Genomic DNA, 16985 nt, shown 5'->3' on the forward strand with positions numbered 1-16985 from the left:
ACAACGCCGGTCCCCTCCAGAACCCCCCACCACCACTAAGCTTAGTCAAGTCATCAAGTAATGTGAATGTGATGAAGTCATACAGTAATGATGTAAAGCCCTTTCAAACAAATATATAAGGTAACTGTGAATGCATTCTTATTTGTTACTTTTGATTTTAATCCAAAACAAAATGAGGGCCATTATATTTTTTCCTAATCTGTGTTTTACCCCAGTAATCTCAGCTCAGCTCCCCATTTTATCAACTCTACTGCTTCTAGAACCCATGGATTCCCATGGGTCAATGCGGTAGTATGATTTCAATCATTTATTAATACAGAATTTAGATGTTTAACAGTTGTATACACTTGTAATAATGTTAAATATACAAGTGTATTACACTTGTATATTTAACAGCACTTAGGGGTGCAGACAGGGTGCTAAGGCAGGGCTGTCAAACTCATTGTAGTTGAGGGGCCAAATTTGATCTGAAGTGGGCTGGACCAGTAACATAATAATATATAATGTCAACTTTCTATGTTTTAGAGTGAAAAAAATTACATTATAAAAATGTTTACATCTACAAACTATCCTATAAAACAATGTGAATAACATAAAAAAACTGAAATTTTGGGGGGGGAAAAAATATTCTGCCTCAGATTACCATTTACACATGTGCATTACAACTTACAGATCACAGTGGATCTACAAATACACAAAACATTAAATAAAAGGCAGAATATTGGTACAATTACACATACTTCTCTTAAAACATTTCAGGTTCATATTTGTTCAGGTTATTCACATTTTTTGTGAAATGATTGTTTGTTTTAGTGTAAATACAGTAAAATTACATAAAATTGTTTACATTTGCAAAAAGAAAAATGTTATGTAGTCGTCATTTATAGGTTATTATGATGGTATTTTACTGGTCCAACCCAGTTGAGACTGAATTGGTCTGAATGTGGAAGCTGAACTAAAATGATTGTTAATAAATTTGTGTAATTTTTTGCATTTCACAAATTCATCCCATGGGCCAGATTGGACCCTCTGGCAGGCCGGATTTGGCCCCCGGGCCACATGTTTGACACCCCTGTGCTAAGGAGATGTTTACATCACATTCTAACTCTTAGTTGAGAAGTTAATGAGATCCATGGGGGGAAAAGTAGCTTCATAAAACCTTCCCTCTCACACATATGATTCACTTGTTTGAATGATAAACACAAGTTCAATACATTCACCACAAGTCTAAGCCATAAAAGGCCTTTGTGTATTATTCTTAAGCAAAAACATTCTTTCTTGCATTTTATGTATGTGAGCTGTCCAATCTGATTCTCTTATTCTCAAAGTGGTTCATCTGTGACAGACTTCATGGATGGTGAATTGAATGTAACATATATTACTCTTGGTGGGCATGTGAAGGTGGAAGAATATGGATATGTGTATTTTTTCATCATGTTCACAGTGTATGTTTTGATCATTTGCAGTAATTCTATTATTGTTTATATCATTTGGATTCACAAAAACCTCCATGAACCTATGTACGTTTTCATTGCAGCTCTGTCACTGAACTCACTTCTTTTTAGCGCTGGCATTTACCCAAAACTACTGATTGACTTTTTGTCTGAAAAACAGGTCATAGCTTACTCAGCCTGTCTTTTTCAGTTTTTTCTGTTTTACACATTGGGGGGGTCAGACTCCTTACTGTTGGCGGCCATGGCTTATGACAGGTACGTGTCTATATGTAAACCTCTGCGATATCCAACCATCATGAGGAAATCAACTGTTTGTATGTTTTTGTCTCTGGCTTGGCTTTTGCCTCCTGCTGAAGTTGCAGTTGCAGTTGTACTCAGTGCTAATAGAAAACTCTGCAGCTTCACCTTGACAGGAATTTTCTGTAACAATTCAGTTTACAAACTTCAGTGTGTGGCCTCAAAAACCATATCTATTTATGGTCTAATTGTTATGCTAAATCTTACACTTCTTCCAATGTTTTTCATCCTTTTTACATACGCAAAGATATTTATGATAACTTATCAAAGTGGTAGAGAAGTGAGGAAAAAAGCAACAGAAACCTGTTTACCCCACCTACTGGTTTTATTTGCTTTCTCCTGTTTAATTGCATATGATGTGATTATAGCTCGACTGAAATTTAATTTTTCAAAAACTGTGCGTTTGATAATGACCTTACAAGTTGTTTTGTACAGTCCTCTTTTTAATCCAATTATCTATGGACTGAAAATGAAAGAAATAACAAAACACCTGAAGAGTTTGTTTTTTCAAGGGAAATGCATTTAACATTTGAAAAAAATGCTCATGTGTGTAAAACATAATCGGATTTTAAAATGCATAGGTGTCAACTTGCATCATGCAGCTGTTTTGTCTAATTTAAGTAATTAGGAGAGTTTTAACTGTATTGTAAGTATCATGAATATAATAATAGGTCAAAATCTTTTAATTACAGAAAGTATCAGTGATATGAAATCCACTTGTTGACCCATAGTGATCTTAACTCATGATACAAAGAAAAAAAAAAAAAAAAAATCAACCAGCTCTAAGGATTTGGCCTCTCATCCTTTCTTCAAATAATTTTTGTACTGTATGTTTTTTCTAAGTTAGAACATAATTGCAGTTACATTGTACACAATAGTATGTCTTAATGTACTGATACAGTTTCTAAAGGTCATGAAATAAAATGTTGCGTTCATCATATTTTTATACAGGGTGGGGAAGCAAAATTTACAATATTTTGAGGCAGGGATTGAAAGACAGTGTATGACCAGTTAGTTTATTGAAAGTCATGAGAATTTATTTGCCACAAGAAAACTGATTTAATAGAAAATGTTTTTATTCTATGTGTCCTCCTTCTTTCTCAATAACTGCCTTCACACACTTCCTGAAACTTGCGCAAGTGTTCCTCAAATATTCGGGTGACAACTTCTCCCATTCTTCTTTAATAGTATCTTCTAGACTTTCTCGTAATAGTTTTGCTCATAGTCATTCTCTTCTTTACATTATAAACAGTCTTTATGGACACTCCAACTATTTTTGAAATCTCCTTTGGTGTGACGAGTGCATTCAGCAAATCACACACTCTTTGACGTTTGCTTTCCTGATTACTCATATGGGCAAAAGTTTCTGAAAAGATATGGATAATAGTGTTAGGTATGATTATGACATCAATATATGTTTGGTTTCAAAACAATTGACGTAGTGCCTGCTGAGAAAAAACAACTAAATGTTCATTGTAAATTTTGCTTCCCCTCCCTGTGTATATATATATATATATATATATATATATATATATATATATATATATATATATATATATATGTATGAAATGCACTGTGTTGACACTACCAGAGCTTGTGATACTGTTGTAATTTTCATCATTCCCCATAAGATATTCATTAAGATACTCATCATAATATAATCAGATATTAATTAGACATAATACTATCAGATATTCATTACCATAATATTCATTATTAATATTAAGATATAAGATACTGTGTACAATGTGCAGATGTGTGTATCCTGTTGTTCTTATCTAGTGGTGTGGCACTAATCATCACATTCTAAATGTCACCAATACACAGGAAGTAATTATTCAGATGAGGCAAATGACTGACCATGAGTTTAAGCCTTCCGCTGCCTTCCACATCCACATCCCATAGACGAAGGCAGAGGAATGAGGTCAAACTGACCCCAAGGAATACACAATCCAAACACACCATTAATCGGTGATTTGGGAGAATGTAAGGCAGTGTTTTTCAATCTTGGGTTCGGGACCCCCCGTGGGGTTGGCTGGAATTTCTAGTAACTGATAAAAATAAAAACTTACTAACAAAAAATATATGAGTTGACAGAGACAATCACAATACATAAAGACATGACAAACTGTGAAGCTGAAACTGAAGCACTGTGGTACTGTTTATCTTTCAAATGTTCATTGTGGTTGGTTTCAGATGCTGCAGCTCTTTCATAATTCATTGAGTTTTTGTTTATTCAGTATTAATTGTCAGCCTTGTAAATCCAAGCTGGACTGACTGTACATATCCTGACCAAGGAAAATAAAATTTTCCCTTTGTGCAGTAATCTACACCTGGCTTTTCTGCCTCCGTCCATAATAATATACATTATATAACTTAAATGTAATCTAAAATTAACATTTGTTTGCAACATAGAATAGCAAACTATTACATGATCAAAAACAAACTAATTTCAGGGCAAAAAAAAAAACAAAACAAAAAGGGGGTCACAAGCCAAAAAAGGTTGGGAACCACTGATGTAAGGATTAAAGTGAATGCACTGGTGCCAATGCTGAGGCTGGTGAGAGATGACAATTAACAGAATTTTCTATGGCCTGTGTAGTGATGCTTGCTGTGGCAAATGTGTTAATCGTGGCTAGTTGATACCATGCAGTGTTCAGTTGGAAATAAGTTAGCACATAGCAGTTCTAAGACAGGCAGTGTTTTTTTTGTTGTTTGTTTTTTTGTGTTTGTTATGTTTTGCTTGATTGCTGTTGTTGTTCACTTTGTGTTATTGTTCACTTTATTGTGTATTCATTTTGTGTTGTCTTCAAGGATGTATGTATGTATTGTTATGGAAATGTTCAACCGATAACCCACACACAAAGAGGAGGAGAGACAGTTAGAGTTAAAATAAATAAATGCATTTATTGAGAAGTCAATCACAGAGAAACTCTGTAAGTGAAGTCTGATTAAACAAGAGAAGACTAAAGATTATATAGAACCAAATCCAACCCCCTCAAACTATGATGTCATTCCTTACGTACATCGTACCACCCCATACTACTCCTTCTCTGCTCCGTGAAGAGGTCATGATGACCTCTTCACTCTAACCTTGCTTGGATCCAATCTGGAGTGCAGGCGCCATCCTCTATCTACACATTCAGACATTTAGGTGTTTGGGTTTTAACTCAAGGCAAGAACTCCGTTCCTGGGTTGGGGGTGTTACAGAGTGGTAAACATCACACATAATGAATAATGACTCAGCATTAAAAGAAGATGTACTAACAGTATAAAATATAAAGAGTATAAAATATAAAAAGTACATTTTTCCACCACAGTATGTATTTATTTACTTTTCTGGTATGTAAATATAGGTGTGTATGTAAGGCAAGGTAAGGCGAGTTTATTTGTATAGTACATTTCAGCAAAAAGGCAATTCAAGGTGCTTCACACAGGACACTGAAAAACAATGACAAGGGAAAAAGAAACACATTTAAAACATTATAAAAGAAAAATGTGAAAGGTGATTAAAAACAGCAAGTAAGAAAACAAGACATAAAACCCAAAAATATAAAACCACACACAAAAGTAAGAGTTGCAGTGCAGAGTTTGGAAGGAGAATATAAAATTCAAAAAGTAAAAAGTCATACTTTGTTTTCATGTATGTGTATACCTTTATTTTATTTTTTTCCATGTTTTCTTGCAATCTGTTTTATTTCTAAGGACTAAGTAAGATTACCTTTGTTTTGTTGCATATTCAAAATAAACTAAACTGAAACTTCCTGAAATATACACTGAACAAAAATATAAATGCGACATTTGTGTTTTTGCTCCCATTTTTCATGACCTGAACTCAATAATCTAAAACTTTTTCTATGTACACAAAAGGCCTATTTCTCTCAAATATTGTTCATAAATTTGTCTAAATCTGTGTTAGTGAGCACTTCTCCTTTGTCCTTTGCTGAGATAATCCATCCACCTCATAGGCGTGGCATATCAAGATGCTGATTAGACAGCATGAGGTGTGCCTTAGGCTGGCCACAATAAAAGGCCACTCTAAAATGTGCAGTTTCACTGTATTGGGTGGTCCAGTGGGGTCAGAAAATACAGTCAGTATTTGGTGGGACCACCATTTTCTTCACACAGTCTTCATGAATTCTCTGAAACACCTTTGGAGATGGCTTATGGTAGAGAAATGAACATTCAATTCACAGGCAAAAGCTCTGCTGGACATTCCTGAAGTCAGCATGCTGATTGCATATTCCCTTAAAACTTGTGACATCTGTGGCATTGTGCTGTGTGATAAAACTGCACATTTTAGAGTGGCCTTTTATTGTGGCCAACCTGTGCAATAATCCTGCTGTCTAATCAGCATCTTGATATGCCACACCTGTGAGGTGGATGGATTATCTCAGCAAAGGAGAAGTGTTCACTAACACAAATTTAGACAGATTTTTGAACAATATTTGAGAGAAATAAACCTTATGAGTACACAGAAAAAGTTTTAGATCTTTGAGTTCAGCTCATGAAAAATGGGAGCAAAAACAAAAGTGTTGCATTTATATTTTTGTTCAGTGTACATTACAAACTACATTTTCTTACCCACTGTTTCCCATTAATGATAAAGACCGTGGCGCCATGGTCTCACAATGAACAAGAGCTGCATATATGTATTATTTTTGTTACCTGATGTCATGAAATCACGTAAATTTACACGCCACTTTTTTTGCGTTAATTGGCGTGCTATCTGTACGCATTATAAGCTTTCCGCATGTATGTTCATGCCGCGTCAAATACCCCGCACTAGGGGTTAGGATTAGGGTTATGTGACCTGGAGATCTTGGCGTAAGTTGACAAGCCATCAAATGGCATTGAATAACACGCAAAAGGATGACAATGTGTACGTATAGCACGTCAAATACCATAAGAACTGGCCTCACATACAACGTGATTTCAAGAGATCAGTCTGATTTTTGTATTCAATTAATCTATCAATTATTTTCTTCAGTTTGATTCAATTAAGGGATTATTTGAATAGGCCATAAAAAAGTAAACATTTGAAAAAGACATTTTGAAAATGACAGCAACTTGTCCTTTCTTCCAGAACCTGCTGAAACAACAACCACAAAAAGTATAAAAGTAAAGGGATATATAAAAATGTTGCTCTATATAAAAAACAAAAAACAAGCCAAATGACATCTATAAACAATATGTGCACTACAAGCTTCAACCAGTTTATATACAACTTCACTTACTGGTTCTTACTGTGGTCCGGTTCCACTCCTCTGGTAACCCGGCCCGTTAACGTCCCCCTTCAACCCCCCCCACCCCCCCCGTAACACAGTGACAGACTGCGCAGACCCCAGTCAGACGGACTGGAGTTCAGATCACAAAATGGAGTGAGTCGCAAAAATCATCTTCAGTCCTGTGTAAAAGTCTGTGGTCCACGTTGATATCAATACAAAACAAAATGAGGGCCATTCTATTTCTTGCTAATCTGTGTGTTACACCAGTATGATTAGCTCAGCTAGAACATGTGGAATTGTACGGGTCAATGCGCTAGTTTCTGTTTAACTGACAAATGGTACATACTTTACTTTAAAAGGTTGTTTAAAAGGGTCATATTTTGCTAAAAGCAATGCAGAAAAGCTATCTTTATAATCATTTTGGCAAAAATCGAGTGGATTTCTAAAACTTGTTTTAATTCCTGCTTAATTTGTCTATAACTAGTTCCGTCACAATATTTGCACATATAAGGTCAAGACTTCCAATGAACATTTCTCAGAGTACGCCATAATTGTTTGTGAGCAGCAGCGGTTGTAGTCCATAATGAAAATATGTCCAAACTTAGAGCCGATTATCCAAAATAGCATTTACAGTTTATGTAGACTGCAGGGAAATGTTTTAAAATGCATAATTCCATTTAAAAAAGCAAAATATCCCTCCTTCAAAGGTCCTGTGAGGAGTATATATTTGAAGTGGACCACAGTGACACCTTTGGCTGGAATTGGTGGTGTTTTTCATCTCATCTTCAGACTTCAGACTCATCTTCCCATGAGCACTAGCACCGACTGTCGTAAAGACATAACTCTGGCCAAGGTGTGTATTTGTTTTGAAGCTAATGAATAAAGAGCGGATCCTCTTACAACTCTGCATTTCTTTTTTCAAGACAGCACCTTGCAGCATGTAAAGTGACGTTTGACATGAGACAACAAGCAAACTTCATAAAGTCCATTTGTAGCGTAGTTTAGTAACTGAAGTGAAAATAAACATTAAACCTAACTTTGGACATCAAACTCCTGGCTTCAATGCCTCTGTTTTACCCCCGAGCTTACCCGAAATTTTCATAACATCTAACTTACATCCACTGAGCCCCATGTCATGTTTACCTCCCCTTTACGGTGCCCCAGAGTTTAGTGTCCAGAAGGTGAGCAGAGTATCTCTGTAGTGTTACTCACAGACCAGTGCTCTAAGACTTGTCCCAATAATATATATTTGCTCTAGCTTTAACACAAAGTATTAAAGCATTTTCATAAATGACTTCAGTCATTCAACATCTTCATCATTCTGCATTAGCAGTTCAGCTCTAGCTGCTTCAGCCTTCTGCATTCACAGGATTCTACTTTTAGAATTGTCTTGTTCCTGAAGGACAGTTTAGTATCCAGGCATGAACATTCAACTCCATACAGAACCATTTCAGTCTCACCTTCCAAAGCCCTTAGTTTGGACTGAAACAATGTTTCAAATAAAACAGATTATCCATGTCATACAGCTAGCCGTGCAGCTAACACAGAAGCGTTTACTAAGTGTTTGACTGAGCTACCAACAGCCACTATAGTCAAATCCAATGTTCCAATGCATATGTATAAAGAACAAAACTTCTATACCTGTGGAGAAGGAAGAGGGACAACTCCAGGTCTGTTTTCATTTCTTTTAACTCCCTTAGTTCTATCCATCGGTTCAATGCAGAGGTTTACCGGTGTTGTAGTCCGTGCTCTTTCACTCTCCCTTTTAACTTTCTTTTTCTTTCTGCCAGTCCAGCTCCAGTTCCAGTGTCCATCATTACAACCAAATTAATCGAAGAAATCCCTTTCTTTAGGAAAAAGGACAGATCTTACTCCTCACTTGTTCAGCTTACTTCTCACTGCTAAACTCTGCCGGTCAGTGTGTTGTTGTCATAGTGACGTAAGTCTGCCATTAATCAATCCAGTCTTGTCTGACCCGACCAGGGAAGCTGGAAACAGCATTTGGAAATAACGTTTTTTGGTGCTGGTAATCTCATTTTAAATTGTGGACTACGATCAGACTTATATCTAAAATGAGACTTTTTCAAGATAATGCAGAAAGTCTGTTCAGTATGTTTAACTGACAAATGGTACATACTTTACTTTTAAAGGTTCATTAAAGATTTATAATGAAGCACTTTGTACCTTTAAATAAAAAAAAAAACAAAGAAAAAAAAAACATATATATATATATATATATATATATATATATATATATATATATATATATATATATACACACACACACACACACACACACACAAACACACAATATCATAATTTCTCAATAAATATTCAGTGTTGTCTGTTGATCATCCACCACTTGGTCAAATGTAACATCTCTATAGTATAAACCTCCAGAGTCTGTTGACATGTACTGTAGTTTAGTCTGTTAATGAGATCCTTAGAGTGTAATTAAGTTTGGCAGAAACTTTTCAGTGACGTAAATTGTTGTTCTACTCAATACTGAAGATGAATAAACCCTAAATGTATTTAAAGGTCAGTTATGTTTGACTAATGTTCCATGTTATTGAACCTTCACTGTCATTTTCATGTCACTTAATCTGTTATAATGGACGTTAAATCAAATGTAACATATTTAATACTTGATGGGTTTGTAGACATGAATAAGTACAGGTATGTTTATTTTTTCACCTTGTTCAAGGTGTATGTTCTGATAATGTGCAGTAATTCTATTATTGTTTATCTTATTTTGATTCACAAAAACCTCCATGAACCTATGTATGTTTTCATTGCAGCTTTGTCATTCAACTCTGTTCTTTTCAGTACTGTTATCTACCCAAAACTACTGACTGACTTTCTATCAGAGAAACAGATCATATCTTTGTCAGCCTGTATCTTTCAGTACTTCATATATTACTCTTTGGCAGGTTCAGATTTCTTATTGTTGGCAGCCATGGCCTTTGATAGATATGTGTCTATATGTAAACCTCTGCAGTATCCTACTATCATGAGGAAAAGTACTGTGACTATTTTGCTTTTTCTTGCTTGGCTTTGGCCTGCTGCTCAGGTGGCAGGGGGAGTTGTAGTGGGTGATTTCAGGAAACTCTGTACTTTTACTTTGACAGGAATTTTTTGTAACAATTCTATCTTGAAACTTAACTGTGTCCCTTCAGCAGCAGTTGCAATATATGGTGTGGTTGTTTTGATTAACTCTGCAGTTATACCAGTGCTTTTTGTACTTTTTACATATGCAAAGATATTTGTAATAACCTATAATAGAGGTACAGAAGTCAGGAAAAAGGCTGCAGAGACATGTTTGCCCCACCTGATGGTTTTATTCAGCTTCTCCTTTTTATGTGCATATGATGTGATTATAGCTCGACTGGAAACTAATTTTTCTAAAACAGTACGTTTAGTAATGAGTTTACAAATGGTACTGTATAACCCTCTGTTCAATCCAATAATTTATGGATTGAAAATGAAAGAAATTTCAAAACACCTCAAGAATTTGTTTTGTCAAATCACACAGAGGTAATATTCATATTTATATAAGACAGTGATGTATGATGCACTAAAAAGGATAGACCAACTGTCAGTAGTGGTAAATAGAAGCACAAATGTGAGTTCTGCTGCTGCTCTTTGGTCATCTCCTCTGTCACTCAGGTTCAGGTTACTTTATTTTTACCTGTAGGTAGATTTGTCCTGCAGTGAGTTCTCATTCACACATAATATGTGTGAATGTGTGACTGCAGAATGAACATGGTCTGATACCAGTGCATGGGCAAAAATCAAAGCAAATTTATTTATACAGCGTCACATCATAACAAAAGTTATCTCATGATACTTAACATATAGAGCTGGTCTAAACCAGACTCTTAAGCAGGTTCACAGAAACCCAATAGAATCCTCCAGGAGCAAACACTTGGTGACAGTGATGAGGAAAAAACTGCCTTTTAACAGGAAGAAACCTGGAGCAGACCCCGACTCCTGGAGGATGGACGTCTGCTTTGACCAGATGGTGTTAAAGAGAGAGGGTAAAGGAAAAGAAAGAGAGAGAGAGAGAGAGAGAGAGAGAGAGAGATGAGGGGAAGGGGGAAATAGGGGCGTCACATGGATGCACAGGAAACTGTACTACTGTTAAAAACTAAAATAACTGGTTCTGGTATAATTAACAATAACTGAAGTATTAACAGTGGATATACTACTACTGCACCTGTTAGTACAAATAAACCTCTACCATCTATGTAACTAATACAACATACTAATACTAATATAATAAACACTATTACAACTATGTGTACAAATGAGTGATGATGATTAACAGGCAGAAACCTCGAGCAGACCCCGACTCCTGGAGGATGGACGTCTGCTTTGACCAGCTGGAGTTAAAGAGAGAGGGTAAAGGAAAAGAGAGAGAGAGAGAGATGGGGGGGTTGAGGGGGGGGAATAGGGGGAGACACGGATGCACTGCAAACTATAACTGGTCCTGGTATAATTACCAATAACTAGAACAAATGTCCATAACTGTTAATACTATTACTACAAATACAAGTATTAACAGTGGATATACTACTACTGCACCTGTTAGTACAAATAATATCGCTGGGAAAAAAAAAAGCCCTGCTAGAAATAAGCCTAATATTCCTAAATCTGGTCAAATTGGCTTATATTGAGCAAACAAATCTGCCAGTGGGGTAAGAAAAAATGTCTTGTTTAAATTTAAAACAAGCAAAAAAAAGTCTATCAACTAAAAAACCATAATGTGCCTTAAAATTGGATATAAATGCTAGAATTTTAGCAAACAGTGCTTAATACAAGATGTAAAATCACACTCATTTAAGACAGAATTACTTCAAATGAGGAATTTTAGTCTCTGACTGAGCTGGGTATTAGAATTTAAGTCTGACAATAAGAGCAACAAGTAGAAAAAAACTGTAATCATATGCACTTGATTCTTTTCATTAAGCTGTAAGTGTCCACTTCAACTGGAAATCAAACCCTGGTATTCCATTAATGCAGTGGTTCTTAACCTTGTTGGAGGTACTGAACCCCACCAGTTTCATATGCGCATTCACCGAACCCTTCTTTATTAAAAAATAATATATGATTTTTTTCAAATTCAAGACACAGGCATATGTTTTACTGGTGCACAAAATGAACCGTGCATTAACATCACTGTGCTCAAAGAACAAAACCAATACAGTGTGTGAACTTACAACCAATTACATACCTTTTCACAAAGACATGACCTTTTTCAATACTACCACACTGAAATGGTTTTAATTTTTAACCTTATGTATTCTCATAATGAACTTATTGTATTTATGCTATTTATCATTTTTAACATTTTAACACACACCCATCACCTAATTTCCATCAGGCTACAATAATAATGAATAGTTACTGCAAATCAGTGTGACTTCTGCTGTTGTGTATATGTATGTGTAGGCCGTCAGGTCAACCCGGTTTTCGTTTCATCTCGCTCCGAACTTTCCGAACCACGCAATTTTGACATAAAAAAAGATAATTGCATGTAGTGTATCAAAAAAAAAGTTCTCGTTACTCCTTCAGTATTTTTGTGATTGTTGTTTTATTATGGCACTAGCTCGGCTTTAGCGTAATACGATTTCTCCATCCGCGTCGGTTGTCACATGATTGTAACTGACCAGTGTGGTGACCGCAAAATGTAAACAAACGCTACACATGGCTGCCTCCGTGGTTAACAGGAAGTAGCAAAAGTCATAACAACGATGTGGAAAATACTCAAATAATTCATCGTCAGACGAGTGGAAGAGATTATAAACACTTCCGGATGTGTTGTAGTGCTATAAGCAACAACAACACACCGCGTGTATTGGATGTCAATCAGAGAAAGAGTCTCCGAAGCCGTTTGTTTACATACACGGACCTAGCCCGACACACACACCCGACTAATGAGTCAAGTGTGTGTCTTGACCTCCACCGAACCCCTGAGACTGACTCACCGAACCCCTAGGGTTCGATTGAACCCAGGTTAAGAACCACTGCATTAATGCTAACCTAGATAGAACAATGGCACTCAAGATGGACTTTGGCTCATTCTGCTCTCCTAAGTGTTCAACAGGTATTGCACAAAATAAACTCTTTTCTTTTAAAAGGTACCATGAGGAATGTAGCATGGTGGAAAAATTGATGGTTCTCAAATCATCAGTACGTCATTGTTCAGCCTACCACTCTTACTCATGGTGTAAATTACTGAAAATAAAAAAAACATAAAAAGGCTGATAAACATCATCCTACACACAAGTAACCCTGATTCACACAGACACAATAACCCTGCTGAACCCCCACACATAAAACAGAACAGAACCAAGAAAAATGTCACATACCCACAATGCAATGTGGCAAACTGGGATTTTACCTACTCAGCTAAACAATCACAGTGGAGTCAAATCACAATTATAGAAACCATCAAAACCGTATTAAAATACAAAATAACAAGGTGTGGAATTAAAGAGAGAGGGAGGATGAACCACAATTGTACCATGTACATCATCTGGAGCAGTTTAGAACCAATATTTATGTAATAACATGACAAAACATACAAAATTTAAATAGAAAACATCATAGCCTACTCACCAGAGATGCTCATTATTTATACAAAACTCCTTTTTTTGTGCAGGAAAACTTCATTGACTCTGTCCTAGAGGTGACCTGTATGTTTCAGTTCCATTAATAAGTCCTTTTTTATTTCCATGGAGGCCAAGGCAGAGAGTCTCCTCTATCCAGTCCTATTCCTGACATAAGTTTCTATTCTCTTGAGGGCAGAAAATGTCACATTCTGAGTTTTCCGAGTTACGAGCCAGTGCTCGTCTGATTTTTTGTGTTGAGGTGCCAGCCAGAATTCAAGTTCCGACTGAGCTTCTGATAAGTTGCCGCTAGTGGGTCAACACCCCCCCCCAGCATTCCACGTCTCACTCATTCACTTCACATGGTTACTTCACTGTGGAAGCACCTCTGTTGTATTGTGTTCACGTTTTGTGCAGTTATTTTGCCAAATTTCTTTTTCCTAGCCATGGATCAAATCTCTATTCACCTCTTCCAGACACGAGGCCAAGCGTTTCAGCACCTCCCCTCTGGACAGCGACTGGACCTTGTTGGACTTTGTCTCCCACACAACCACAACAGCACAAATGACAGACTTTCAGACTTCTTTCCAAACCTTTGTATCGTCTGGTGACTTTAGGGATCCTTGTGTTGTTTGTTCTAAAGTTACTAATTACTTGCCTATAACCAAGGTTTTCACATAACAGATATTTTTCAAGTTCATATTCAGATTTAACTTCAACATAAAAATCACATAAAGTCATGTCCCTGATTTCACTCCAGTATTTTTGGACACTTCATTGTCACTTCACTTAATACACAGTCTGTAACTGTGAAAAAATGAGTAAACTCTTTTATTCTCTGTCTCATTTCACAGCCGTTGTCCTTGTCATGTTCACTCTCCTATTCAGTTTGTTGCTCACTTGACCATTGTCACTGTCACTGCCTCGTTCTCTGAGTGGACAGGAGGGGCCAAGTTAGAACAGTTCTGTTTAACTGACGGTTCATTAATGACTTATAATGAAGCACTTTGTATCTTAAAAAATAAATGATAGATAGATAGATAGATAGATAGATAGATAGATAGATAGATAGATAGATAGATAGATAGATAGATAGATAGATAGATAGATAGATAGATAGATAGATAGATAGATAGATAGATAGATAGATAGATAATATCATAATTTCTCAGTAAATATTCAGTGTTGTTTGTTGATCATCCACCACTTGGTCAAATGTAACATCTCTATAGTATAAACCTCCAGAGTTTGTTGACATGTACTGTAGTTTAGTCTGTTAATGAGATCCTTAGAGTGTAATTAAGTTTGACAGAAACTTTTCAGTGACGTAAACTGTTGTTCTACTCAATACTGAAGATGAACTAATCCTAAATGTATTTAAAGGTCAGTTATGTTTAACTAATGTTCCATGTTAGTGAACCTTCAGTGTGAGACACTGTTGTTTTCATGTCACTTAACCAGTTTTAATGGACGTTAAATCAAATGTAACATATTTAATACTTGGTGGGTTTGTAGACATGAATAAGTCCAGGTATGTTTATTTTTTCATCTTGTTCATGGTGTATGTTCTGATAATGTGCAGTAATTGTATTATTGTTTATCTTATTTTGATTCACAAAAACCTCCATGAACCTATGTATGTTTTCATTGCAGCTTTGTCATTCAACTCTGTTCTTTTCAGTACTGTTATCTACCCAAAACTACTGACTGACTTTCTATCAGTGAAACAGATCATATCTTTGTCAGCCTGTATCTTTCAATATTTCATATATTACTCTTTGGCAGCATCAGATTTCTTATTGTTGGCAGCCATGGCCTATGATAGATATGTGTCTATATGTAAACCTCTGCAGTATCCTACTATCATGAGGAAAAGTACTGTGACTATTTTGCTTTTACTATGTTGGCTTTGGCCTGCTGCTCAGCTTGCAGGGGCAGTTGTACTGGGTGGTTTTAAGAAACTCTGTACTTTTATTTTGACAGGAATTTTTTGCAACAATTCTCTCTTGAAACTTAACTGTGTCCCTTCAGCAGAACTTGCAATATATGGTGTGGTTGTTTTGATTAACTCATCAGTTATACCAGTGCTTTTTGTACTTTTTACATATGCAAAGATATTTATGATAACTTCTAAAAGAGGTAGAGAAGTCAGGAAAAAGGCTGCAGAGACATGTTTACCCCACCTGATGGTTTTATTCAGCTTCTCCTGTTTAGTTGCATATGATATAGTTATAGCTCGACTGGAATCTAATTTTTCCAAAACAATACGTTTAGTAATGAGTTTACAAATGATACTGTATAATCCTCTGTTCAATCCAATAATTTATGGATTGAAAATGAAAGAAATTTCAAAACACCTCAAGAATTTGTTTTGTCACATCACACAGTGGTAATATTCATATTTATATTAGACAGTGATGTATGATGCACTAAAAAGGATAGACCAACTGTCAGTAGTGGTAAATAGAAGCATAAATGTGAGTTCTGCTGCTGCTCTTTGGTCATCTCCTCTTTCACTGTGGAATGAACATGGTCTGACACCAGTGTATGGGCCAAAATCAAATCATATTTATTTATATAGTGTCACATTGGGACAAAAGTTATGTCTTTACATATAGAGCTGGTCTAAACCAGACTCTTAAGGCAGTTCACAGAAGCCCAATAGAATCCTCCAGGAGCAAACACTTGGTGACAGTGATGAGGAAAAACTGCCTTTTAACAGGAAGAAACCTGGAGCAGACCCCGACTCCTGGAGGATGGACGTCTGCTTTGACCAGCTGGGGTAAAGGGAGAGGGTAAAGGAAACGCAAAAGAGAGAGAGAGATTGGGGGGGGGGGGGTTTACACAGCAAACTATAACTGGTCCTGGTATAATTACCAATAACTGGAACAAATGTCCATAACTGTTAATACTACTACTACAAATACAAGTATTAACAGTGGATATCCTACTCCTGTACCTGTTAGTGCCAATAACATCACTGCAAAAAAAAAAAAAAAAAAAAAAAAAAAAAAGAGCCCTGCTAGAAATAAGCCTATTATATCTAAATCTGGTCAAATTGGTTTATGTTGGGCAAAAAAATCTGCCAGTGGGGTAAGAAAAAATGTCCTGTCTAAATTTAAAACAAGCAAAAAAGTCTATCAACTAAAAAAAACATAATATGCCTTAAAACTAGACAAAAATGCTAGAATTTTAGCTAACAGTGCTTAATACAAGACAAAATCACACTCATTTAAAACAGAATTACTTCAAATGAGGACTTTTTGTCTCTGACTGAGCTGGGTATTAGAATTTATGTCTGACAATATGAGCAACAAGTAGAAAAAAAATTCTAATCACATGCACTTGATTCTTTTGATTAAACTATAAGTGACCGCTTCAACTGGGAATCAAAC

The 16985-nt window shown here is 36.0% G+C and overlaps 3 protein-coding genes across 3 annotated transcripts; all 3 read left to right on the forward strand.

Moving 5' to 3' along the window:
• Positions 1-1350: 1350 nt before the first annotated feature.
• Positions 1351-2277, forward strand: LOC115412034 (olfactory receptor 6N2-like). Its single transcript, XM_030124332.1, has one exon. It carries the CDS (start codon positions 1351-1353, stop codon positions 2275-2277), a length of 927 nt encoding a protein of 308 aa, XP_029980192.1.
• Positions 2278-9587: 7310 nt separating this feature from the next.
• On the forward strand, positions 9588-10517 carry LOC115412035 (olfactory receptor 11A1-like). Its single transcript, XM_030124333.1, has one exon. It carries the CDS (start codon positions 9591-9593, stop codon positions 10515-10517), a length of 927 nt encoding a protein of 308 aa, XP_029980193.1. The 5' UTR covers positions 9588-9590.
• A 4539-nt stretch (positions 10518-15056) lies between these two features.
• Positions 15057-15983, forward strand: LOC115412036 (olfactory receptor 6N2-like). Its single transcript, XM_030124335.1, has one exon. The coding sequence runs from the start codon at positions 15057-15059 to the stop codon at positions 15981-15983; it is 927 nt and encodes a 308-aa protein (XP_029980195.1).
• The last annotated feature ends 1002 nt before the right edge of the window (positions 15984-16985 follow it).

The sequence above is a fragment of the Sphaeramia orbicularis genome, chromosome 21 (genome assembly GCF_902148855.1).
Source record: "Sphaeramia orbicularis chromosome 21, fSphaOr1.1, whole genome shotgun sequence".
Taxonomy (NCBI): domain Eukaryota; kingdom Metazoa; phylum Chordata; class Actinopteri; order Kurtiformes; family Apogonidae; genus Sphaeramia; species Sphaeramia orbicularis.